Source organism: Scatophagus argus, chromosome 17 (assembly GCF_020382885.2).
Source record: "Scatophagus argus isolate fScaArg1 chromosome 17, fScaArg1.pri, whole genome shotgun sequence".
Taxonomy (NCBI): Eukaryota; Metazoa; Chordata; class Actinopteri; family Scatophagidae; genus Scatophagus; species Scatophagus argus.
In genome coordinates, this window is record NC_058509.1 from 527,929 (window position 1) to 554,439 (window position 26,511).

General features: G+C 43.8%; 4 protein-coding genes across 6 annotated transcripts; all 4 read right to left on the minus strand.

The window, feature by feature from the left end:
- Nucleotides 1-483: 483 nt before the first annotated feature.
- psmb4 (proteasome 20S subunit beta 4) lies at nt 484-4,356 on the minus strand. Its single transcript, XM_046417231.1, has 8 exons — nt 4,198-4,356; nt 3,501-3,627; nt 3,340-3,419; nt 3,110-3,256; nt 2,944-3,025; nt 2,006-2,122; nt 1,402-1,490; nt 484-617 (listed from the first exon to the last, which is right to left on the minus strand). The coding sequence occupies exons 1-8, from the start codon at nt 4,314-4,316 to the stop codon at nt 605-607; spliced, it is 774 nt and encodes a 257-aa protein (XP_046273187.1). The 5' UTR covers nt 4,317-4,356; the 3' UTR covers nt 484-604.
- Nucleotides 4,357-5,664: 1,308 nt separating this feature from the next.
- On the minus strand, nt 5,665-8,805 carry LOC124074371 (saxitoxin and tetrodotoxin-binding protein 1-like). The gene is made up of 6 exons (XM_046417236.1): nt 8,626-8,805; nt 7,537-7,676; nt 6,909-7,036; nt 6,667-6,792; nt 6,403-6,522; nt 5,665-5,800 (listed from the first exon to the last, which is right to left on the minus strand). The coding sequence occupies exons 1-6, from the start codon at nt 8,746-8,748 to the stop codon at nt 5,751-5,753; spliced, it is 687 nt and encodes a 228-aa protein (XP_046273192.1). The 5' UTR covers nt 8,749-8,805; the 3' UTR covers nt 5,665-5,750.
- A 1,203-nt stretch (nt 8,806-10,008) lies between these two features.
- On the minus strand, nt 10,009-14,134 carry LOC124074372. The gene is made up of 6 exons (XM_046417237.1): nt 13,944-14,134; nt 12,931-13,076; nt 11,300-11,364; nt 10,377-10,541; nt 10,186-10,290; nt 10,009-10,097 (listed from the first exon to the last, which is right to left on the minus strand). The coding sequence occupies exons 1-6, from the start codon at nt 14,061-14,063 to the stop codon at nt 10,054-10,056; spliced, it is 645 nt and encodes a 214-aa protein (XP_046273193.1). The 5' UTR covers nt 14,064-14,134; the 3' UTR covers nt 10,009-10,053.
- Nucleotides 14,135-18,160: 4,026 nt separating this feature from the next.
- Nucleotides 18,161-25,322, minus strand: LOC124074370 (L-rhamnose-binding lectin CSL2-like). 3 transcript variants are annotated; one of them, XM_046417234.1, is made up of 9 exons: nt 23,562-25,322; nt 22,508-22,546; nt 22,199-22,249; nt 21,614-21,749; nt 20,709-20,818; nt 20,267-20,311; nt 19,721-19,856; nt 18,528-18,658; nt 18,161-18,441 (listed from the first exon to the last, which is right to left on the minus strand). In XM_046417234.1, the coding sequence occupies exons 1-9, from the start codon at nt 23,599-23,601 to the stop codon at nt 18,407-18,409; spliced, it is 723 nt and encodes a 240-aa protein (XP_046273190.1). In that variant the 5' UTR covers nt 23,602-25,322; the 3' UTR covers nt 18,161-18,406. The 3 variants fall into 3 exon arrangements, with proteins under 3 accessions (XP_046273190.1, XP_046273188.1, XP_046273189.1); XM_046417232.1 differs by lacking the exon at nt 18,161-18,441 and having other exon boundaries at nt 18,461-18,658; XM_046417233.1 differs by lacking the exons at nt 18,161-18,441; nt 23,562-25,322 and having other exon boundaries at nt 18,461-18,658; nt 22,508-22,831.
- Between the last annotated feature and the right edge of the window lie 1,189 nt (nt 25,323-26,511).

The following is a 26,511-nucleotide window of genomic DNA, read 5'->3' on the forward strand; positions in this document are numbered from 1 at the left end:
ATTTTTCTGACAGCGATTATTCTGATTGGACGTATTTTCCTGGTCTGCCCAGTTACAAAACAGATGAATTAATCTTGTAAAATCTGCATAGCAACAGCCATCATATTTCGACAGTGAAAGCGAAAGTATCTAAAATATAAAGTTTGTGTTTATGAAACATACCTTTCGGCTAAGTACGAACACTATACAGTTCAGGAGAAACCAGAGGAGTGCAGACACTTTAACAGGCTACACAAAGGTGTATTTTAGTTATGCAAGTTCGACTAAAAGGATCATTTCTTCTCAAATTGATATGCAAATGAATCGCTGTGTGATCAAACTCACCACTCCACAGCTGTTGAGTTGAGCTGTAGTATGCAGCTGGTGGGAAGAGTGTTATTTACTGAGCAAACTTTTAAATGTTTAGCTTGAATTCTGCTATTTCCAGTTCAAAGATTTCAAGCAGTGACAAAACTCACATGTATAAAACCAAGAAAACAAGACTTGTTTCGTCACATTTATTTTCCATTATACAAAAGTTACAGTGAACATCAGAAAAAATAATAAATTCAGAAAGATAAGTGTGTGAGCAGTTTGCAACAGGAAGGCTTCATCAGTCGCATGCTCATTCAAAGCCACTGCAGAGAGACAGGAAGAGAAACATGAGTTAATGCAGGACAAACTACATGACCTCAGGAAGGAACCGTCACAACGTGAACTTTAATAAATCTTTCAGAAGGCTTCACTGTCCATCGTGACCAGTTACACTAGAGACAATTTGTTTTCTCTCAGGCATCGACACAAGTACAATTTCACTTATTTCACTAGAAGCCAAAGTCAGTCAGTGACGCCAGTGTGGAAAAAGAGACACTTTGTGGGAAGAAAAGGTTCAGCTAAGAAGTGCTCAAATGTTATATTCTATTAAAATTATTTAGTAAATGTAATCCTATTATCAAATATGGACTTCTTGGAGAGAAAAGGAGCTGTACTCCCATACCTCAGCAGCACATGTCCCCTTACTGTTTCACTTAAATCACCACATCTTGAATCTGACAAAGGGCCATCCGTCTGCCACTTTGTCCTCAGTTTTGTTGTAAAAACAGCAACTTGTCTCCATTTTAGCTTCATCTTAAATCTGCATTTTTACCTTTTAGCACATTTACTGCGCAGGTTCATCATCATTTCCACTGACCAAAGAAGTGCTCACTGCATTTGCTTTCAAACAAGAAAGCACATTTGACAGCGGAGAACTTGTTCACATGCAGTGTGGTATCCTGGCTCGTTCAAAACGCTCCATGCAGATTTAAGATGTTGCTTCTGCAGTTTTCATTAGAAACCGGCCAGTACACACAACCCAGATTACCCGCAACGGGTCCCAACTCATCGGCTGCTGTTAAACAACTCTGTGACCTTTGACCCTACCTGACCATGTGAGCGATGTCCCAGTTGGTCTCAGAAGACAGAGGACCAATTATCTCCACACCTTCTTCTGTTACTATGGCGATCTCGTACTGAAACGAAAACATCAGAAGCAAAATAAAACTTCTAATTTAACCTGCCGCCCTGATGGACAGAAGTTACAATTTGTAAAATTGCGTGTTTTTAAGAAAAAAAAAAAAAGCTTTGACATTTTGAATTAATAACGGACCGAATAACGATTTGAAATTATTGCTAACAAATAACAAAACTCATTTATCCGCTTCCCTGTTCATTAAAGGTTTTTACAGTTTTGAAACAAAGTGGATCTGTGATCCACAGAAATCAGGGTAATATGATTTAGAAGGAATATGATGTTATCATTATGTATAATCAACTGAAACCATGAATTGCTCCTCTTTAAAGTCTAACCTACTGGACCTTCAGGTACCAAAATGAGGTTCTTTGCATGAGTCTGACTACATGTTTTAGTTTACAAATGACAATTCTTACACACAGACATATGAAGAGTTGATAAAATATGACGTTTTGTTATAAATTAAAAGACTCCACAGTATGTATGAGTAAAGCTGAAAGCGTAAGAACTCACTCTGTTGTAGGAGCGAGCGTCTCTGTAGTAGAGCACTTTGAGGCAGCGCTCCACCAGGTCCCGGGCCTCCTGCTTAGTGATCTCCACTTTGTTCTCCACCACCTCCCTCATCAGAGGCTGCAGGCACACACGCACGCGCACACACACACACGAACTGAAACAACTGCCAGATTTCTATAAACTGAAGGTATTCTACATTTAAATGTAATAATACATAAATACAGATGAGACAGTGAAGAGTTTGGTTCCCGACAGGTGATGGAATTAAAGAGTCGTGTCTGTGAGCTAAATGCTGAACAAACATCTCCGGCTGCATCTCAGATCAGCTGTGACTTATTAACGTCCATTCGACAAGAAACTTGATGACTGAAGAACAAACTGTACAACCAGAGTGCAGACCTGGGCACAAAGGGCCGGTGTGGCTGCGGGTTTTTGCTCCAACCAACCAAGAGCACACAGTTTGACCAATCAACTGTCTGAAGACTGAGATCAGTTGATTAAATGAGTCAAGTCTGGTGTGCTGCTGCTTGGTTGGAAAGAAAACCTGCAGCCACACCGGCCCTTTGTGGAACAGTTTGCCCAGGTCTGAGTGTAGAGTGAGACCTCTTCTCTATAAATCTATAGATCTCGCATCCTCCAGTTAAACTTTTACATCACATCACTATTTAATTATTTAACTTAATTCATTTTAACTATTTAATTTTATTTAAGCTTAGAAACTTTATACTTTTGGATCAAGTACCTTGCAGAAAAAGAGGTGTTTACATTTTCACATGTCAGATACATATTAGATATGAAACTGATAGTTATGCATACATTAGTTATGAAAAGTGACAGTTTGTTCTTTGTAACGAGACCTTAATTTTAAAGGACGCCTGAAATGACAGCCACCAGACCTGAGAATACAAACCGTGCAGGAGGAGAACTAAGTCACCTACCTGAGCCAAGTACGCTCCAAACCCTGTGGCCACTGTGGGCGCCTCATAGGCCACGCCCAGCTTGTCCACGTAACCTAGGAAACTAGGAAGCAAGATGACCATAAGGTTAACAACATAATTAAGACACAAAGAAAAGAGGATGCAAGAGGAGTAAACACTCCCTCACCTCTCCCCGTTGTAGAAGCCTCCTATCACCACCGTGTTCCACAGAGGATTCATCTTGCTGCGACGGTTGTACATCACTCTGGTCAGCCAGGAGTGGACCGCCTTGGGACTGTAGCTGTGACCGTCGCCCAGCAGCTCCTCATCGATCCTGTAAACCGCAGAGAAAGACTTAACATCTCAACGCAGAGCAGCCATGTTCCTGTGAGTGTCGGAGCAGCAGCAGCAGCTTACACCATCTGCTCGATGACCTGTTTGAGGTACTGGTAGTCAGCGTAGTCTCCTGAAGCCCCCAGGATGGTGTTGTTGTTCACCTGAAACGGATCACAAAGTGTCACGTTTTGACGTTTATTTACTACTTCAAATGACGTTGTGTCGTGAGGGGCGGCCGTCACCTTCATGAGGCGCGAGATGTTCCTGAAGCGAGCCAGAGAGCCGTACGAGCCCAACATGTCTGCGGCGATGATGACGCCGCCGGTGAACTTCACACCGAGCACCGACGTGCCGGTTACCATGGGGTTCCTGTGGGAAAGGACGTTTATTGCTAAAAAACGACACCAGTGAACAAAGTGCAGTTTTATCTAATAAATTTCAATTAAACTTTTAACACAGCTCAACTTAATTCATTTACTAACAGTTTTTGCTCTCTTTAGGAGGAAATTAAACTCATTTTGATTTTTAATCAAATACATTATACAATACAAAAAAGATATTCTATAACATGCATTTATACTGTAAAAAGCGGAAGGAGCGTGTGGGTGTACAGTGATGACTTTTCAGCTCAGCTAACGGAGACTAGCTTAACGATTAGTCAGCAAAACGCAACGAAACAAGACACTGAATACCTCTAACTTATTAACGATTCATCGAGAATCGTGTCTTTTGTTTACGATTAAATAACTCTCAAAGTGTGTATATTGAGCTGCGAAAATGTTAAAACAGACATAAACTAGCAGCTAGCTTAGCGTCTGTTAGCTATGGTTTCTCCATGATGATACAGCAGTGCAGCGGAGCACAAACCGAAACCGACAGCGGGGGTTTGGGTTTGATTTACGGTACACGGTCCGGGTTGGGCTGGAGAGGCTCACTCACAGTGTGTGTCTGACCGGCCCGCCGCTGCTGCTGCTGCTGCCGCCACCGGGGAAAGAATAAAACTGCCCGGGCTTGGGTCCATTCTCCCAGAAACTCAGCTTCAAACCCGACGGCTCCATGTTGAATATGTGGAGGAAGTGACGCCACAGTCTTTGTGCCGCTGGTTCGACGTCACGGAGCGATGCTGCAGCGCCGCCTGCTGTTGGGATGAACCACAAAACTGGAGTCACTAACGCTCAAACAGAACTGCTGCTGATTATTTTCTCCATGAATCCACTGATTGTTTGGTTTGTCAAACTGGTGAGAAATGTGGTCCCACTGAGCCAGAGTGAGCAGCTGTGGCCAGCACACGTTTTTAACGGGGAAATCACTGAAAACATCGTCAATACAGCTCATCAGTTATTGATTAATGGATTGATGGCTTACTGCATGAACTGTTGGGAAGTTTAATTTAGAACAAAAGTCCTTGTAAATTCTTCATGTGTAACTGCAACTAAAGGTAAAAAGCACAATCTTTCACAGAACCTCAACTTTGGATTTGAGTAAATGTACTCAGTTACATTCCTGCTGCTATTTTGTGCTAAATTTTAGAGTTTAAGGTTCCTTCTGTCGTGTCTCTAAACACTGAACTAAGCATTAAAGATATCTCATCTACTGAAAAAACGTGATTTGTTTAATTATTTTAAGTTCGTGGTTTTGGGCAACACAGTGGTGCAGTGGTTAGCACTGTCGCCTCATAGCAAGAGGGTTCCAGGTTCGAATCCCGGTCTGGGCCCTTCTATGTGGAGTTTGCATGTTCTCCCTGTGCCTGTGTGGGTTTTCTCCGGGTTCTCCGGCTTCCTCCCACAATACCAAAAACATGCACATTAGGTTAACTGGCTGCTCTACATTGCCCCCAGGTGTGAGTGTGACAGTGTGTGGTTGTCTGTCTTTGTGTGTTGGCCCTGCGACTGACTGGCGACCAGTCCAGGGTGAACCCCGCCTCTCGCCCGTAGTCAGCTGGGATAGGCTCCAGCTCCCCCGCGACCCTGACGGATAAGCGGTATAGAAAATGGATGGAAGTTCACGTTTTTTTTTCACATTTGCGCTCCGTATTGTTTGTGTGTCTGGAGTTTTTATGCAGGATTTACATACAGAACGTGGATTAAAAAACAAATATTTTAGGTGATAGATGGCAATAATGGATGTGTCTGTTGTGTTTATTACTTTGCTGAGATCCAGCAGAAGAAAGTAATTAATTGTATTTTGAGGTACGTGTACCATTAATGCTACACCTCTAGTCCACTATTTTACAAAATATTATAAAATCTAAATGAAAGTCTTCTTTTCCCTGCAGCTGAATGCTGGAGCTTCACTGTGCAGACGCTGATACTCGACTCTGAGACAAAATGTGATTTGTGACATCTTAAATCAGTATGAACAATAAGCTCAGCTGAGACCTCATTTTGACTGAAAGAAACACTCATCCAGGGTTTAGGATTTGCCTTTATTTGACTTGTGATTGAGATATCAGGTACAAGTTGACTGTGATCCAGCATCTTCAGTCTTCAGTCTCAGGACTGCTCACCGGGCACCTCTGGAGAAGATCTGTCACGGCAGAAATCTGAGGAGACAAGAGGACAATCATCATTTAGTTTCTTTAGCTGATGTTTCTACTTGTCTTTTTGCGACTCGTGAAACACCGAAGAGTCCAGAACATCAAGATCAGTTTCCTGATCCCGGTTAGTTCTCCTCAGGCTGTGATGATGTCATCTGCTGCCTGATGATGTCACAGTGGCGTCATCAGGCAGCAGCTGTCTAACATGTGGTGTGCGTTAAACTGGACGTGAGAACCTACTGAGCGGCACTGCTCAGGTGCATGATGGGAAATGTGTTCTCCAGTGTGTTTGGCCTGAAGAGATGAGATATCTCTGCTCTTCATCTGTCAGTGACCAATCAGAAGTGACCGACACATCTGTCCAGCTGAGGTCACGTCCAGGGAGACATGAGGATTTCAGAGCTGTCTGTAAACGGAGCCTGAACAGCTGCAAACATTTCATTATTTTTCATATTGTCTCCAATTGGTTCATTGTTTCCTCAAGAGGGTAAGGAGCCATCAAAGGGCATCACACCTGAGTGAACCAATGAACAAACACCTGATCTGTGGGCGGTGACCCAGAGGTATCAGGTTTTGCAGGAGGATGAAGTTCAGCCATAAAAACCGACCTGCAGACCCGTCGTAGATGAACGGATGGCTGTGAGCTATTCCCAGACACTCGGCCAGTTTCCTGTGATGGTCGTGAGCTGCTGTCAGCTGCTCGACATCCTGATGAAGCCCCTCCCTCCCTGACACACACACAAAAACCAAAACATCACTGAGATTAACTCCATTTGTCAAAATAACTGGGAATTAACTATTGATGTTTTCCTTTAAGTCTCACTGTTAATGTAAAGACAGTAAAATGAATGTGTGTGTGTGTGTGTGTTTACTGTAGATGAGCAGCTGATGGCCCAGTAAGCCTCTGTAGACCATGATCAGACAGTCGGGGCAGGTCTCTAAGAAATATAGCTTGGCTGAATCGTTGAACTGAGAAAGCTCGCCTTCGCGCTCAATGACTAATACACAAACAAACAGCACATGTTACACACCAACATAGTACTTTATACTATACTATAGGATACTAATACTTTCACTATTTTTTACATTATAGATGACTTACTAGGCTACTCACTCACTGTGCCGTATGTCAAGACAAAAGTCGTTCCAGATGAGTGTGCTTCAGTGGTGGTTGGCTCTACGTGGTGGTCAGAGCCAGACTGCACCGACACGTTTATGGAATACTTGGTACATGATGGACCCCTGAAATAACACAACAGCACCACGGAGTTAAGACACTCATTTCTTACATCTGACTTTTATAAGTCAAGCAGTTAAGATAATCCTAACTCACTAAAACAGACACTAACAAAAACACAAAAGATGTTTATATGGTTCATATGACAAGCTGTAGAGGATATTGTTTCATATGGTTTTATATGACGAACATCAGTGTTATGCGTCATCGTCCTACACTGTGGCTAACGTCAGTCAGGGTGCATTTTATAGCTAATTTAGCCTCGTATTTCTTTCACTGCTAACCCACAAGAAGAATAAAAGTTTTGAGCAGCTAAAGGAAGTGATGAATCCTACTCTCTTCTCATTGGCTCACAGACCTCCAGGTCCCCAGGTGTGGGGTCTACAGTTGGACCCTTCTCTCTTCTTCATGCCATCTGCCTTTCTGCCTGTTGGATGTTAGAGGAGAACTTCTGCTCTCATGTTTGTGTGATACAGATGAACTTCTACTAAGCATTAGCACTCACTGGAACATGATCCTCTGGATGAACATGTAGGTGCTGTTGTCAGGGCGGAGCGTGAACTCAGTGTCGGAGCTCAGCATGTTTCCCACTAAAATGGGACCCATACTGGAGGCGGACCAGACCAGAACCCACTTCCCGAAAATCTGCAGGAGGAGGTGGGACAGGTCAGAATCATAGATCCTGGAAGTGAACCAGCGCTGCTGCTTGAGGGTCTCATGGTCAACGTTTCTACTACTAGGATCAGTACCTACATACTTAGTCCCTGAAACAAATCAGTACAATAATCAATCCATCCACTAATAATAACTGAGGGGACTCTAGTGTGAACAGTCTTTTTCTCTTCTGTACTGTGCACAGCTGCAGGTACTTGTTTCCTGTGTATTTATTCTTTCTGAATGCTCATCCTTCTCTTATCCCTGCATGCTTTGCACCCTCTATATCCTGTTTGCTGCTGTAACACTGTACTTTCCCAGTTATGGGACTAATAACGGATTATCTTATCTTTTTGTATCTTCAATGTGTCCAGTGCTTTATGATCTGATAGCTGCAGAACAGGTGACATTCACTCCAGGCTCACCTGCAAATGTGATCAGAGCAAAGTCGTCTTCTTTTTGATCACAGGGCAAGTCGGCCCCTTTCAACAGCAGTTTGGCTGGTGGGACTAACCTGAAGCGCTTAATTTAAGTCTGACAAACAGAATTTCATGGAACTTGTAGTATAATGACAGTAAAAACTATTTTGATTCTGAGTGTGAAATTGATGTGCGTTGGGGAATAAAAACCTCAGAGAAAGAGCCTCAGAATTGAGCGTCAGGTCAATGACTTTACAAACCTAACTGAATAATCTTCAGACAGCTACCCGATGAGGATTACCTGAAGTACAGATACTCACACAGACACTTTAAAGAATTTCCCCTCGGAATAAATAAACAAATTCTGATTCTGATCATACTTGGATGGTACCTGTGGAAAGTACATTATGTGTACTCGAGACTTGTTTCAGCCTTGCTCAGCGCTAATAATAACCAGGATAAGTGTGTGTGTAAATGTACGTGCTGATGGTTAGCCTCCAGCTGACCTCCGACACACTCACCTTGTCTGCGTCTTGTGTGGGCAGCGTTACATTGAGACGGCCACAGTCTGCAGGAGCTGCTGCTGCGTTGCTGCTGAATGCCGCCAGCAGCAGCACCACCACCACCCGCTTTACAACACTCATCCTGCTCTGAGACGAAAATCCAACACACCCCGTCCTGTGCTCTGTCAGACCTGTTAAGGCCTCAGGGCCCTGTTGGCCCAGAGACAGTCCAAAGTCCGTGTGTGCTCAGCCTATCACTGGACTCCGATTCGACATTTCTCCTCGTTATGTGTGACAGGGTTTAAAGAACATGTGGTCACTGCCTCAACTCTTCAGTGTTTCAGCGGTCAGTGATTTAACGTTCCAACTTGCTTAAATCTGAAGCAAAACAAGTAAAAGAGACGGCATCACACTGACGTTAGCATATCAGCATTGGCTTCCTGTCTGTTTAAGAAGTGAGCTCTGAATGGTTTAACTGCTCCAGTCCCATCCTGCCTGAGGTGGAGGACTACACGGGTCCACCATCTGAAACAGACTTGTGGAAAACCACCCCGAACTCGGTGGTCCGACCCAGAAAGGACACCTGCAGCAGCGTGATGATCCTTCTAACAAGTAGCAGAAATGAAAATCTCCAACAATCATTTGAATAAAGTTGTATTTTCAAAAATAAAACTTCCTGTAGGCTTCCTCCCACAATACCAAAAACATGCACATTAGGTTAATTGGCTGCTCTACATTGCCCCCTAGGTGTGAGTGTGAGAGTGTGTGGTTGTTTGTCTTTGTGTGTTGGCCCTGCGATTGACTGGCGACCAGTCCAGGGTGAACCCCGCCTCTCGCCCGTAGTCAGCTGGGATAGGCTCCAGCTCCCCGTGACCCTGACGGATAAGCGGTATAGAAAATGGATGGATGGATGGAAAACTTCCTGTAGCCAGTTGGATGACAGACGCTTTTCAATCAGTCGGGTTCTCACTCAACATCAATGGTTGTTATAAAATTCCTCAGAAAATTTAAATCTATAATTGTTTCTTTTGTATTTAATTGTGCCTTGATGTCTTACAAGTACAACATTACAGCCCTTATTGAGTCTTAATTCACACAGTTTTCTTCGAGTTCGACACAGCAGCTGCTGACGCAACTTTTTCAAGAATTTCCCTCCAGGGATAAATAAAGGAATTCTGATTTCTGAACTTTGTTCTGGGTTAAAATCTGAAAGGACAAAATGAACAAATGTCCACACAGACAGACAGACTTTGCATTGACGGGGTCAGCACAGTTTGCTCTTCATTGTTACTACTGAATAAAGTTTTCTTTGTCTTGCTTCTTTTTAGGTTGATGAATTTTACAGCATTTTGTTGATTTAAAAATGTGGTGAATAAAAAAACAAAGACCACACGTTTGATGCTTTGAGTCACTTTTTTACTTCCAGTCATGAAATTTGCTTTCACTTCAGACGAACTGCAGGGTAAGGCCTTCGTCTTCACCACAGAAATCTGTCGAGAGAAGAAGCAGACATGAAATCATGCATCTCTGACAGCACATAACATCTTGTTTGATCACACGGGTGTAAAGGTGAAGCACCATTCTTGGGGTCGTAGTGGAAGTCTGGTTCTCCGGGGAATCCGAGGCAGCTCGCCTGCTGCCTGAAATGTTGCAGGTCTGAGTCGCTCAGGGTTGAGTTTCTGGCTGGAAACAAGTCAGACAAAGAAAATGATGTGGAAAACCGAATCGGGTATAAATACTGTCATTCCCTCTGTGGAACGTGTTCCTACCCATTAGATAAAGAGAATGAGTGGTGACCACCTCCTCATTAACAGTGCTGTCGACTTTCAGTAACTGAAGAACCTTGTTGAGGTTTCTGGAGACGATGCTGACGTTGAGGACCAGACAGCCTTCACAGGTCGGCAGCAAATGGAACGTTGAGGTGATATCGCCGACTTAGGACAGAATCAACATCAGAAAAGTTAAAAGGTAAAACTTTATACTCCATCTGAAACAGATGTGGTGCATCTCTTGGACTGAAAACTTCAGAATGTGTGTGCTTGTAAATTCTGGCGTACTTTGTGGAAGATCAGAACGTCGCCATGTTTTTCTCTTTACCTGTGCTGTGACAGTTTGTTTGAGTCCGTGATTGTAAAAGCTGAAAACAGAGCCTACAGTCCTGTTAGCCTGCAGTGACTTTAAGCTGGCAGTTGACAAGTTTCTTCTTGAACGTATCATTATGACTGATATATATATATATATATATATATATATATATGACTGATAAAGTGATGGCTGCAGTGTAAGCCTGGCTTTCACCATGGGACAACTCAGTAAAATACATAACAAATGTCTTATTGTTTTTAGACATTTTAATGTCGAAATGTGACATACTAAACTAAACTAGCAATTAGTTTTGTAGGTATTTGATCATGAACCAAAGTATTGGACACATTCAAATGTTGACTGGATGATGAAAAGTCACCAAAGTCAATAGGATTAATCCTACGTTATCGTCCCTAGAGAATCACTGTAAGGCTTTGTGATCTATAAATTGATTTTTCCTTGAATTTTTAATCAAAAAGATGAGGTTTAATGTTTGATTGGTAGGAGGGTCTGTTATGTGCAGGTGCTACATCTGCACCTTTCCTACAAGTCAGAAATACAATCTGACTGACATCAGTGACAAACAGTAACGGATCAGAGACTTTACCTACTGACACTCCGGTGTTGTCTTCAAAAGTAACGTTGTTGCTTGATTTAAAGCAGGTTCCATTCCTGGGAAAACACAGAGGAAGAGTTCACGAGGACATCCGGTCCATGTTGGCTTAAAAAAGCTACGACTCCTTCCAGCGATGATCTGTTTAATGATTCTGAAAACGCTGAAAACGCTGGTAAGTGGACCTTCAGTGCTGCTCCCAAGATCAACATGGTTAACATTTTAAATCAATTCATAATATTACTGTCAATCGACTATAACTCCTGATCTTTTTGTGTCCATGATGACTGAACATCCACTGCTGACTACTGACAGTAGTGACAGCATTAGTTAGCATGTCAGTAGCTAACTACATTACATCTTATGTGGTTGCAGGTAATGTTGATGTGCTGAGCAGCTGTAATGGACAACAAGAGAGTTTGGGTGTGGTGGAGGAATTAGCCAGCTGTTGTGCCCTTGAGCAAGGCATTTAAACCCCTCAAATGCTCCCCGGGCACCTGACATGGCAGCCCACTGCTCCTGTGTGTTTCACTGCATGTTGCATGTGTGTGTGTGTTTCAATCAGCGATGTGTTAAATGCAGAGTGTATGTAAAAAATACACTGACAAATAAAGTTTGAAGTTTAGTTTAAGCTGACGTTAGCTCAGTGGTCGCTGGTTGAGAATTAGAAGCTGCTTTTGTCTACTGTTGTCTGACATTATTATGATGATCAGTGATTTTGTAAAATTCATGTGCTGTAGGAAGATGGAAGATGGAGTGTCATCTGCATGGCAGTGGAGCTGCATGTTATGATCAGGAAATCTGAGGGCCAGGAGCACGAAAACAGATCCAAGAAGACAAACGGAACCTCGAGCAGAACTTGTGTGTTTGTAGTCAGTGTTGCACTGATATTTGTCAGAAAGGTACAGCGTCGCTGACCCTGAGACTCGCAGAAGAAGAGGCAGGAAGGTCAAAAACAACATATTTTAATCTAACAAAAAACTCAAACAAGCTCGCACTTACGGTGGCACAAGCATCTACAAAAAAATGTGAAAAAGTTCCTGACATGAACACATGGCATGGAGACAAACAAGGCACGGAGACAAACAAGGTATGGAGACAAACAAGGCACGGAGACAAACAAGGCACGGAGACAAACAAGGCACGGAGACAAACAAGGCATGGAGACAAACAAGGCACGGAGACAAACAAGGCACGGAGACAAACAAGGTATGGAGACAAACAAGGCACAGAGACAAACAAGGCACGGAGACAAACAAGGCACGGAGACAAACAAGGTATGGAGACAAACAAGGCACAGAGACAAACAAGGCACGGAGACAAACAAGGCACGGAGACAAACAAGGTATGAAGACAATAACAAACTCACAAAGAGTGACGGGGAAGACGAGGACTAAACAGAAAAGACAACAAGACACAGGTGAAACACATTAGGGAAGTGAAAGCAATCAGGATAACTAAAGCAAAGCTACATGAAACAGAGACACACAGAGGAAGTGACGCTTTCAAAATAAAACGGGACATGACAAAAACACATGACAAGACAAACATGAAACATGACATGAGGACTAGAAACCAAAAGACAAAACATAACCAAAACACAAGACGAGACAATATCAACTCACATCCTGTTCCCCTGGTGCATGACAGCATGAGTGTTGCTGTTCGGCCACCAGGACAGTTTCGCCCAGGAGCTGTCGGTTGACTTCAGGATGACCTTAAATGCTTCGGTGTCAGTGTATCCCACGATGAAGTTCAACCTGTCGTGCAGCTGCACGCAAAGACAACCAGTGACATTCAGTAACAGAGGCAATGTGTCGGTCCTCCCACACTTTTAATCTTGTTTACTTGTTTCTTCATCAGAACGTTCATCTCTTACATAATTTAATATAACTTTGACACCTTCACACATCTACTTGTCAATGAAACCAGATGAAACAAATCAGCTCGCCAAACTTCAGGCGTGTCTAAAAGACATAAAAACCTGGATGACTTGCAGTTTTTACTTCTAAACTCAGGCAAAACTGAAGTTATTGTTCTGGGCTCTGAACGCCTTAGACACAAATTATGTAGTGCTATAGCCACAGACTCTGGCTCCAGATCACGCAACCAGAACAAGATGGCAGCGCTGGTGTGACTTCATCTTCTTTTGAGGGGCTTACAAAGGAACTGAGTTTTTCATCTGAATCCATTGTGTCTTTAAACACGTTTTATCTCAGGAAAACAAGACAATGAAGGAATTAAGGCCACAAGTTAAACTAAAACTGTAACATGTTAAAAACTGTATTGTAAGAGAGGAAAATAAACTGTGTAAGTATCACCTTATAAGTGAGCCATATTTATTTTACTTTATCTTATTTTATTTTACTTTATTCTATTTTATCTTATTTTTTATTCTATTATTATATGTTACTTGTTCTTACGTTCTATGTACGCACCGATCACCAAGACAAATTCCTAGTGATGTGAAACCGCTTCACTTAAATGGCAATAAAGACGATTCTGATTCTGATTCTGACATCAGTGTGTAAAAAAGTGGTCAACTGAACGCCTAACGCAACATTACGCCTAATACAACATACGTGACGGCACACGCTGATCTTACGGAGACCCGGGCAGGACTCAGAGGAGGGCTTACCATGCTGTGGTTGGCCAGATCCAAAGGCGTGACCAGAGGGAGACATTCTTCAGGAGTCAGGGCTGAGATGCTCACAAACAGCCCTGCAAACAGGAAGTGACATCTGAACCACATATTCATGATGGGAAAACTGGCTTGAGAATCCACCTGGACGTGAACTGGATGTGAGTGGATGTGAACCCCACTGGGCTGTTCAGATCTTTATACAAGATGCTGTAGACAAAGTTACAGGTTCATGGGTTTTTTTTCCTTTAAATAAACAAGTTTTTTAGGCTACAGTGTCTTTTGTGTGCAATAGTTCACTGCCAGCTTATCTCTTCTCTGTTCAGAGGGCTTTTGGGGCTTGTTGTTTTCATAAGATAAGATGAAAGCAACCTTTATTGATCTCCAGCGGGGGAAATTCGGTTGTTGCAGCACAGTGACTAACACAGTTACAGACAAGTTCAGAAAACAGAAATAAACTTATAAATAACAGGCATATAAAGCTAAAGAATAATACAAAATCACTTGGAGACAAAAATCAGTGATGTGATTAACAGCAGCAGAATTAATAAGTCGGTGATGAGAGATTTGCTCCATGGCGTAACTCTCAGGTCTGCAAATGAAAGCAAACCTCACTTAAATTTCCACCAAACTGGAAGAACCTCATCTGGTTGGGTAAGACAGCCTTAAATCAGACAGGAAGTGCACGAGCAGCCAACCACCAGTTTGGCTCAGTAACTCAGTAACGTTGTATCTGATTTGAACAGCACGCTTTACTTTAATAAAACCTCTGGAGGGCTAATTAAAGAAGGGTTAAATCGCACCAGATGAGTTTGCCTGTTGGACGCGTTTCAGCTGTTTTTGATGCTGTTACACAATCTTTATCAGATTGTGTAGGATCACGGATCGGATCAGGTTTGTCCAGTTGCCAGTATAAACACGCACTGAGTGTTTCACAATGATCTCTGGGCAGGGACCAGAAGCGTTTGGTGTGCTCAGAAGAAAACATCTCCAGCTCCATCCACTTCTTCTCTCTTTGCTTGTTTTGTTTCCACAGACGACCGCTTCAAGCCTGCGCCGGGGGGCTGGGCAGGTTCTTCCTGTGGAGTCTGCATGTTGGGTTTCCTCTGGGTGGTCTGGTCACCCCCAGCACCAGAAACATGGACGTGAGGTTAATCCTCCGGTACGTTCAGAACTGGTCGCATGCTCGTCAGGGATGGGCTGAATTCACCCTGGCTCAGCATCTGGAGGCAGCTTCACTCTTTGTATGCACTGTGTGTTTATGAACACTAGAGGGCGCCAGCGTTCAAATAACAGACCTGAAGCAGACTCATCTCATATGTGATCATCATACAAACACTGTTAACTTGTCTTGCACACGCAAAAAGAAATGAAGCAATTATTTACTGGAAAGCAGACTGAACAGCTTTTATGATGCGACCATCTGGGTTCACAGTGCTTGTTTTGTCAAATTACCTGACATTTTCCTCCACTGTGTGGTGGGCTTGTAGTCTTTGTCCTGTACATAAATAAACACACCACACAGGGATAACGTTAAAACTAATGAATGACAGCAGAGTGAAAAAACACATGAGGCTCATCTTTGATACCTCAGATTATTATTTATTGATGATGTTACTGTTCCATTGCCCATTATTTATAATGCATACAGCATCTGAAAAACAAGTAAAGAATGTTTAGGGAAACATGATGAGCTAATTCATGCTAATGCTAGCATGTGAGGCTGACTCTGATGATCAGAGTTACATTCACTGCCCACGTTTGTTGTGAAATCAGCAACACTCATTTCTCTCTTAACCTTTATTTCCAAAAGACAAACAAAAGTCCACATGTTTAGCCTTGAGCTTTAGAGCTGCCTGTAAGTGTATTTTTGAACTTTGAACACCTGTTTGAAGTGTTAATGCTAAACTGGGCTAATTGTGTCCTGACTCCAGCTCGGCCGTCAGACAGACTTCATATGTTGCCTCATCTTATTCGTTCATTTATTTTTCTTTATTTACATTTTCATGTACTATGTATTGGTTTGTATTTGTTCAGTCCTGATCGTTCTCGTGTTTTGTGGTTCTGAATCTGAATGTTATTCCTACATATAAACCTCCTGCCTGCTGCTCACACCGTGATGTCTCACAAAGATGTAAAAGACGTTTCCTCACATGTGATGATGAGCAGAGCCGTGAAGATGAAGGCGATGATTATTTTAGGACTCGTTGTGTTCAGAGTTCACTTTTTCAGTCTCTGCTGCTGTAAGACCTTGTCCCCATGTGGACGTGGAGCTCAGCTGTGAAACCAGAGACTTTGTTTGACGGATGTCGGCGTGAAGCGGTCTGAAGGTTTGCCTGCAGGCCGATCTTCATCTTTACTAAAGCTCAGTCAGATCGGTGATCAGTTTGCAGCTGAATTCGGTCAAAGATGTTTATTTGACCCACATGTTGCGGGACAATCAGGACGGAGAATTTTGATACGAGGAGCAGCTGGAGGTGCTGATGTGGCTGCCGGGATTCTGCACGCCACAGCTGACGAACTTAACAAAGAACAAATTCAAAACCGAATCATTAAAACCTTCAGTCATTTACAACAACCTGGAATAAATTCAAGACTGAATTACATGACAACATTCAGCACATCCGTCTGTCTGTCCGTCCGACCGTCCGTCCCGTCCGTCGTCCGTCCATCTGTCTGTCGTCTCGTCATCTGTCTGTCGTCGTCGTCGTCCGTCCCGTCCGTCTGTCTGTCATCTGTCCGTCTGTCTGTCTGTCCGTCCGTCCGTCCATCTGTCTGTCTGTCTGTCCATCTGTCAGTCTGTCTGTCCATCTGTCTGTCCGTCCGTCCGTCAGTCCGTCTGTCCATCTGAACATCTCGTTCATTTCCTGTCAGCTGACTCACTGATTAACGGATCGATCGATGAAAGTGTGATGAAAAAACATTGACTCAAGTAAAGTACAAGTACCTCAAACTTGTACTTCAGTGCAGTATCTGACATTAGCTGTTACATTCAGCACAGCTCAGCACACTGCAGTCAGCTGGACTGAAAGAGGACAGAAGAACGTGCTGTTCAAACAGACAAGAATCAAACATGAGAGTGAGCTGACGGTCTCAGCTGACTCGACTGGTTTCACCTTGATTAAAGCGTGTGTGCGTGCGTGCGTGTGTGTGTGTGTGTGTGTGTGTGTGTGTGTGTGTGTGTGTGTCATCTTACCTTATCTCACACCTGTGTAAATGCATGAGGCCTGTGAAGCGACGCAGCCGCCGCAGGGCAAAGCATTTTAATGAAGGAGATGAAACCCAGAGAAGACCTGAGCAGGTTTCTGATCAGGACCACAGAGGACAGAGAGGAAGAGAGGAGGTACAGGAAGAGAAGAAGAGAAGTTAGATGGACACACAGGAGCTATGGTTCCTGAAGAGGATCTGCCACCTGAAGAGGATCTCCTCACAGACCTGAAAACAGGCTGTCTGTGTGAGCTCAGGAACCTGTTCGGAGGTCCCGGTTCTCCCAGGACTCCAGACACATGAGGATCTGAGGATCTGACACAGCAGACACTGCAGGAACACACTGTACTGCAACATGAGTACTGCTGTGTACCAGGCCTTGGGTCCTGGTACACAGCAGTACGACATCATCCCAGCATCTGAGCTTCCTGTGCCCAGCGTGATGTCAGAGGAAAATGGCTGCCCTGTGACTATCTATCAGAAGAAACCTCTGCTCTTCAAGCATAAGTTGGAAAAATAAAGAAATTAATTAAAAAAACAAATTCTCATCAGTGTCTTAATTATGACGTTTCTTTTAATTTGTATTATGGGATGGCGTCAAATGGTTTTGATTGACGCTTTGATTAAAGTCAGACAGCGTGAATTTTATCATTTCTGTAATAATAATAATTAAGGTTGATTCTAATTCTTCCTCTTCAAACAGAAGTGAAGTCGGAGTGTGTGGAGGATCAGAGGAGGATTTTTGTCTTTAATGGAGTCTCTGTTTCATCACTTTGCCGTGAAAGCCCTGAGGCCATTTTCATTTATTGATGAGGCGGCTGGTCAATACGTCTTGTAGCCACATATCATAGCAGCGCTGTGTGGAAGCGTCCGCTGCTTCAGTCCCTCAGCTACCAATTAACTGCTCAAACATCTCCAGCGAACGCAGGCCCGTCCCTCAGGCACCACTGCTGATTTAAATGATCAGCGCTCAGCTCGTCCACGACAGCAGAGAGACAGCTGAACCGTGACATCACTTCCTGCCTAGCCTCCACGAGCTACAACTCCATCTGCCACTTCCTGAAAAACGTATCATCAAATTTAACTTCCCTATTGTCACGACCATCATAACCTTAGTCCACATCAATAAAACACACGGACGGTTTGTCCCATTTCACACCAGCTGATGTTTATTGACCCCACGTCCTCACTGGCCTGAAGACGAGGACTTCACAGCTTTTCTGGGTTTTTGGTCCTGCTTTCCGCCGATTCTTTCAGCTTCTTTCCTTGGAGTTTCTGAACGATGAAACTGAATGAAAACGGTGAAAATGAATAAAGTTTAAGCAAAGAGTAAATGTCGGCTACACATTAATCCACTTTTTATGCTTAACAGACGTGAAGCGGATGAACGGCCACCAGGATCCACACAGGTGTACGAGTACTGCAGGTATTTAAGGGTCCCGGGGCAGGGGTTGGAGAAGATCAAGTTGGAGGCTCGAACTGAACATCTGTGTTTGCCATCACATCTGGAGAGAGAGAGAGGAAGCCCACGTCCTTACAGAATGTGCAAAACATGAAGTAAGAAGAGAAGTATGACCAAATATTCCACTAAATTTCAATGCTTTAACAGAAGCAGCAACATTGACTCAGACTGCTAAAGCATTTGACGTGTGTGTGAGTGTGTGTGAGTGAGTGTGTGAGTGTGTGTGTGTGTGTGAGTGTGAGTGAGTGTGTGAGTGTGTGTCTGTGTGTGAGTGAGTGTGTGTCTGTGTGTGAGTGAGTGTGTGAGTGTGTGTCTGTGTGTGAGTGAGTGTGTGTGAGTGTGTGAGTGTGTGTGAGTGAGTGTGTGAGTGTGTGTCTGTGTGTGAGTGAGTGTGTGTCTGTGTGTGAGTGAGTGTGTGAGTGTGTGTCTGTGTGTGAGTGAGTGTGTGTGTGAGTGAGTGTGTGTCTGTGTGTGAGTGAGTGTGTGAGTGTGTGTCTGTGTGTGTGTGTGTGTGTGAGTGTGTGTGTGAGTGTGTGAGTGTGTGTGAGTGAGTGTGTGTGTGTGAGTGAGTGTGTGAGTGTGTGAGTGTGTGTGTCTGTTTGCACCACTGACATGTAACAGTGGTCACCACATCTCCACTGGCTTCTGCTGAACTGAAACCGAAACTGAAGCCAAAATATCCCTGATTCGAGTGCTGCCATCTTGTTCTTGATGTCATTTGGAGCCAGAGTCTGTGCAGTAATGATCAGGTAGAGCTGTGGCATCATGTTACCACCCACACACCTGTCTGAGCCAATCAGGAGCAGCGCTCAGCTGTCAATCGTCCTTTTTTATTGCATCAGATAACTCATTAAAACCAACCTGATCAGACAACAAAAGTCAGTGTGATCAGAACGACCTAAAATGACAGAAACCATCTTTGGGAAAAATTCATTTGACGTGTACTTTGGTTTTAGTTTGGCCCACCTGCTAACATGGAGAGGGAGGGGCTCATGAGCGGTGCTGCAGCCAGCCACCAGGGGGCGAATCAGATGTTTTGACTTCACTTTTCACACTGTTCACACCAGCAGCTGACACATTGTATGTGTCACCTGGCTGCTCTCACCTGTTGGCCATCACCTGCAGAGCGTTGGGGAGGTAACAGCTGGTGCTGGGTGGCTGACTGTGAGGGGCGCTGTACTCACACACCATCTTGCTGGTCCTGCCATAGTTAGTCGTCAGCATTTTGATCACCTGAGGTCCTAAGAATATACACTCTCTTAATCTAAAATTCTTAATTGACAGAAACCTTCTTTATAAAAACCTGGCACCTTTACTACCCACAATGCAGCTTGACTGTCATCTGTTGTGTGTGATGTTGTGTTGTGTTAAGATAGTAACAGCTAATGTAGCTGCTACAGAGGTGTGGTTTGCTCATAGCTAACTCCCCACCAGCAGATTGGTTTCAGCTTCAAACTTGTAGTCCTCCGGTGATGTCACTGACTCTAATTCACATATGGAAAACGCACTTGATGTGTAAAGTCTGTCAGAGCCAGGAGACAATTAGCCTAGCTTAGCATAAAGACAGGAAGCACTGGCAGACAGCTGGCGAGGCTCTGTCACCACCAAAGCTCATTGATTCACATGCTGCACAGTCATGTGATCCACCCACCGCAGTGAAGTGCGGCCTTCTCTTGCTGACACGCATGATGGATCCCTAAACAAGAAACAACAGTCAGTACTCACTTTTCATATCTTAATTTGGAATTTTCTGTTTACGCCCGGTATCAACATGCTAATGGACGAGGACACATTTATAGATCTGATCACTTGGACCACAGTCAGAGGGGAAAAGCTCAGGCCTCCCTCAAAAACCTCTTTCAGCTTTGTGAGGTCTTGAGTCATAAACTTTGTGTAAAGCCATCTATGACAAAGTCTGTTTTATTTGGCAAATGTTATACATGAAGTTATTTCTTTACCTAAAAATCTTTGTGTCCATTTGTCCCAGCATATCGCTGCTACGTCTACGTATTAATTTGCACACAGAGCAGGACGTGAGATCTGATTCACTTGTTACCACTAAGGATGGATGTTAACACTAAGCAGATACCTACTCCCAGCCTCACAGGTGTATGTGGTCTCCATCCAAACACACCTGGTCACACAGGGCAGGTTCACGTGACACAAATCCATCGGCACTGTGCACCTGTATCGACCGTTACACCTGACACAGAGGGACAAAACACACAGCAATATTAATGGTTATTTTCTATCATAACAGACACTTTCCAATATGAAAGAATAAACAACACTTTTAAATAATCCAAAACAAATCATATCAAATCAAAATGAAGCCTAGTCTGTTACAATGAAGAGCCGACACACTGAGGAGGTCAGGGTGACGTCAAAGTGACAGGAGCCAACCAGTGATTAGCACGAACATCTCGCCTCCTGCACTGCCTGAAGAGTAGATCTCCACCGCTTTAGTCCTTTCATTTTTTAATCATATTTCCTACCCGGTTACGTTTGTCCGTTCTCAGTTTGTCCCTGGGCAACTCGTCCGAGGAACCAGATCACCAGTGTGTCCAGATCAAAACTCAAAGTAGCAGGAATGGAAACACATCTGGAGAACCCGGAGAAAACCCACACAGGCACCGGGCGAACATACAAACTCCACACAGAAGGGCCCAGACCGGGATTCAAACCCAGAACCCTCTTGCTGTGAGGCGACAGTGCTAACCACTGCACCACACGCCGCCCCCAGCAGCAGCCCACTCTTCTGTTTGGTTCCAGGAACATTTCCTGTTGCCTCCAGCTCTCTCTCCTGAACCCACCAGCACGTTGAAACCTGGTCTTCAGAATCTGTCTTGAGTGTTACGTTGCACTTCATGAGACCCCCATGATTACTTCAAATGTAACTACTGCCATCATCCACAACCCTCACATACCCAACTTTCCTTTTGTGAGGAACAGAGTAAGCTACAACAGATGTTGGCTCTGTTCAGTCTGTGGTTTTTACCTCTCCTTCACGATGTGGAGCATGGGGGTCGAGGAGCAGAGAGGTGGCTCGGTTCGGTTTGGACGAGCGCCGTCAACACAAACCTCCGTCTCTCTGTGACTCACCTCCACGTTCTGAATGATGATCAGACGTTCACCTGAATGAACATCAAGCACAGATGAAGACAGAGGAAGGACAAAGACACAGCAGTGTTTCCTGTGTGATCACTGAAGGATTCATCAGTTGTGCTAGCAAAGGTAAGTAATCAGGGGAAAAGGGGCCCCTGGGCAAACCCTCCGTACGACACCAGAATGACACCAGACACCAGACCACAAAGAGGCTCAAAATGACAACAGAAAGAAGAAAAATTATTTGTGTGTCTTTTGTAGTTGTTTGTTTGCCGTTATTATCAGACAGCAGATGCTGGCAGACTCTCTGGCCTTGGGGCCCCTTCCACCCCTTGGGCCCCTCTGAGTCTGTGATCCATCCACGTCTGAGGCGGATGTCAGTGACTAAACTGGTGCTTCTTTGCTGGGTTTAACAGCAGCCTTACAAACACAACAAACGGTTTAGAGCATCCTGACAAACGTGTTTGACGTGACGTACGGCAGTCCAGCTTCTGTGCAAAGTTCTGCAGGTCGCAGGTCAACATCACCTCTGGAAAACACAGCAGAGGGCACGGCTCAGGGTCAAAGCATGAACGTAGAAAAAGTACAAATCGGACAGCTCGAGCGGCGTCGGGTCAGGAGAGAGCGTAGAGAAGGAAATGAGACTGTAGGATAGATGAGAAGGACACAAAGGAGGAGAGAAGAAGTCTGCTGAATAAATAGAAACACCTGAGGCAGTTTTCCTTTCTGTTGATGTGTTTTGAAGCCAACATCAGGAGTCACCTGAGGCTGAGAGTGTAATATTTACCTTGTCTGGTCATCACGCTGCAGCAGAACACCGTTAACACTGCAAACACACAGAAACATGTCAACAGCATCCGAAACACACGAATCCACCATCAGTGTGGCCCTGAGCAGGGCAGCAAACCTTCCAGCCTGAACTATTTCACAGTCCGTTCCACTGTTTCACTCTGGATTTAATAACTCTGCTGTTTATGAATGTAAATTAAAAATGGATTTCCTGCCAAATCCCTCATTTAATCCGATTACAGCACAGTTCTGATGACTCTTTATTTAACATTAACCCTGCACACCAAACTACATGTTAAATTTAGACATTTTTCCAACAGGAGTCTGGTATTGTAAAAAACCTGCTTTAACTTTTTGTCTTGATTATGATGAGAAGATACAAGACCGACCAAAACGCTGCATGTTTGTAATGTCAGCAGTTGGTCTCTTGAATTAAAATCAGCCAACGTGACACTTTATTCACTCGATATCACTGATATCAAAGAGAGAAAAGCAGCAAAAACCTGCAGATGCTTGTTGTTAGCAAAATGACTGAAATGCTTCATCAGCCAATGCAACATGTGCAGATTAATGTAAAAGTCATGTCAATGTACTCATTAACGTTTGGTCAAACTGACTTCTCTTTTTCAGTCAACATGCTGGCTTTTGATTGAAGTTTAGTTGTAATGTCAATATTTTAAAAAATAAAACATCACTGGGTTCTTCTGCGGCGTGCGATTTCAGAGTTCAGAAAGCTGACGTGTCAATTAATTATATGTAATTTGTCTCTCTCACACACACGCACGCGCACACACACACAGACAGACACAATTTTTGTGCAATATTTATTCAAGTATTTCATATTTTGCACATCCTGTAAGAAAGTGGATTTCCTCTCTCTCCAGATGTGATGGCAAACACAAAGTGTTGTATTCATGTTAGGAAGACGTGACTAAGCAGCCAGCATGGACAGGAGGTGTGCTTGCATAACATTCTTTAAATGTGCTAAAACCCCAGAAGAGCCCTTTAACTGTTGAACTGCTGCAGCTGAAGTAAAAAGTGTTGATACTCACAGGAAGCAGCGCAGAGTTTCTGTACAGTCCTCATGCTCATGGCGACCAACAGCTCGTCAGCCCTTAACAAGAAGTTTAAATAAAGTTCAGGCTGTTTGACTGGTGAGAAGCGCCAGGAGCTAAAGAGAAGGTGTGTGAATATTAATAATAATGATGATGTTTTACACTCGTTAGACCCTGAGGATGTTGGTACAACACACAACACATGCTGCTCAGTTTCTGTCTGTGACGTCAGATTCGCTGTGACCGCAGAGGTGAAGCCAAGAAACGAAAACACAAACCGGTGGTGCAGGAAGCTATAAAGAACAAGCAGAAAAATGGATTGCAGAGTACTTCATTCAGTAAAATGTCCCCTGTGACGGTTTCCCTGCAGACGTCATGTTGTGTTGGCCTTTCTGTCCGTACGGTCGTGCAGAAGAAAAACACTTTATGCATGAGTTGTGTTGACAGCTGCTGTCACAATGATGTTCACCTGCACGGCCTGTAAGACCTATCTGATGACCGGCTAACAAACATACGCACAGTCGGGTTTGGTCCAGCAGGAAGGTTTAATTCTTTACAAAACAAGAGCTCAGACAGGCAGGAAGATATATCTACACTTGTTTTTGACACAACAACTTTCAACCACTTAGAAAATATAAAGGAGCTCTGCTCACGCACTGATACACACAACCTGCACACAATCTACACTGCAACACAACAATGACTTTGAAGCCTTCAAAAGTACGTTTTTTGTTCAGAGAGATAAAGGAAGTCATGGCTTTCAAATTAAAATGTGGTTATATTTTGTCTTCAGACGTTTTAAATTCTGCAGATGTTTATTTGCCTCCTCACACGCCTGTTTAGGCTGACCAGTTGTCTTTTCATTTGGTTTGATGTTGAGTGCAGAGCCAAACAAATGACACAACAAAATAAAAAAGAGTTCATGAAACACCTACTAGGATTCTTTATCAAAACTAAAACCTTTGCAGTGATAAAATACAACATTTATAGCACAGTGTAAAGACTAAGAAAACATCAGTTTGTGTATTTTCAGTTGCGACTCGGGAAAGAACTTCACCTGTCGTTAGAACACCGCAGAGAAAAGGACGCGATTCGCACCAAGCCCCGACAAATATTGAGCTGGAATTTACACTCGCAGTTTGTTTCTGTGACACAACTTTTTCAAAGCCACAACACAGAGGAGACCATTGAAAACAGGCGCGGTTCGTTTTAGTTATTAAAAAAGCTTTTGAAACGAGAGACTTCACAGTTTCAGGGGGACACATAATCAGCAGGAAGTACTTGAAGCAAAACCTCCACCTGTCTGCGCCCGATGTCACCAGTGACATCAGGTCACATCACGTTTCTGACTTTACTGCTGAGACTTTTTATCTGCATTGCATATTTTGACACTCATCGACGGATCAGCAGCTAAACGCCTGCAGCCAGAGATCTCAGCTTCACCTGCAGCAGGTGGTGATGCCTTAACAAAACAGAACTGAGCAGAAATAAGCAGAGTAGAAATGCACCAAACAAAAACAAGTCAATTATAAGAAATTCTACTTCCCATCAGAAAGACTGAGGCCTTGGATCTCCAGGCACAGACGTATAAAGAAGACCTACAGGAGCAGGACCACTTCACTGTGCACATGCAGTCATTCTCTGTCTCTGTTTGGTTGTTTTGCATCTCTTTTAAGTCGTTCTGGGTCTCTTCATCATCCATCTGCCTCCTTTTGTAGTCATTTGAGGAACCTTCCAACAGTCACTTTGAGCAAAGCCTCAGGATGGCAGAGGCCCTCCTGACCCTGTGCCCGGTGCCCCGTCCAATAACCCATCCATGAATCAGGGTGGATTTTCCCATCAAGTGTAAAGAAGTGTATTTAGGTAAACCAGCAGCTCAAAGGCAAAGTTCAGCTCAGAAGCAGCGACAAACAGAGAGAAAAACAACTCACGACTCCATTAAAGGGTAAAAATCAGCAGCGACGGAGCTGCTGGAGCTTCTAATCCTATGTAAACAGGCTTAGTGTAAGGCAAGGAGGAAGAGGAGGAGGAGAGAGAAACAGGCTGAAGTGAACTTTAAGATGAGGTTGAGGAGGAGGGAGGAAGATGAAGAGGAGGGTAGCGATCATGAAAATGAGTAAGCAGAGGGAGGCGGACAGGCGAGGAGGAGGAGGATGCAGATGGCTGAAAGGCAGACAGCAGAATTAAAGGGATCAGACGAAGGCTGAGATGCCCAAACACACAAACTTGTTCTGAAACCCGAATCAGAAACGAGTTCTGCAGCAGGAAGCGAAAGCTTCGCTCTTCAGCAAGCTGCTCGACTTTTACCAGACCGTCGGCAGCTGTCAGTTTGTCTCCATCGACACCAACACATCACGACAACCCGCTGAAATGGTAAGCTTTCATCCCTTTGCTCTTGAAATGAAGAACGTGTGTTAAACTGGTCTTAACACCAACGGTTGAACTGTTCACATAAAGAATTCAGTTGTCTCGGGTGAAGCTGGCCTGCGGCTCCACCTGCCGTGTTGAGCCGTTGAGGGCTAATCGACGTCTCGTTCTCTTTCTCTTTGTCCCTCGCTGCTCTCTTGTGTTCATCTTGATGGTTTTAGTTGAAGTTTCTCACAGTCCTTGTGTCTCTGTCATCTCAGTGACTTAAAAAGTGACAGAGAAACACTAATTGTTTCTGCTTCCTGTTCAGCAGGACTGATTCAGCTCTGTGTGCTCTTTAAGCAGGTAATAACTAAAGCTATCGCTGTCACCCTGGGGAAACAAGCTCCATCAATGGACAGCAGAGTCGTTTAGACGTGGGACTGATGGAGCTGTTAGAGTCCACATAAACTCAACTCAACCTGTGGATGAACTGAGATTTAAATATTTGAGGCTGAAATGTCAACGCTACGTTCAGGAAACAAAATGTGGTTTCACTTCAGCTTGACTGCTATCCATGCTGACAGAAGAAAATCAACCA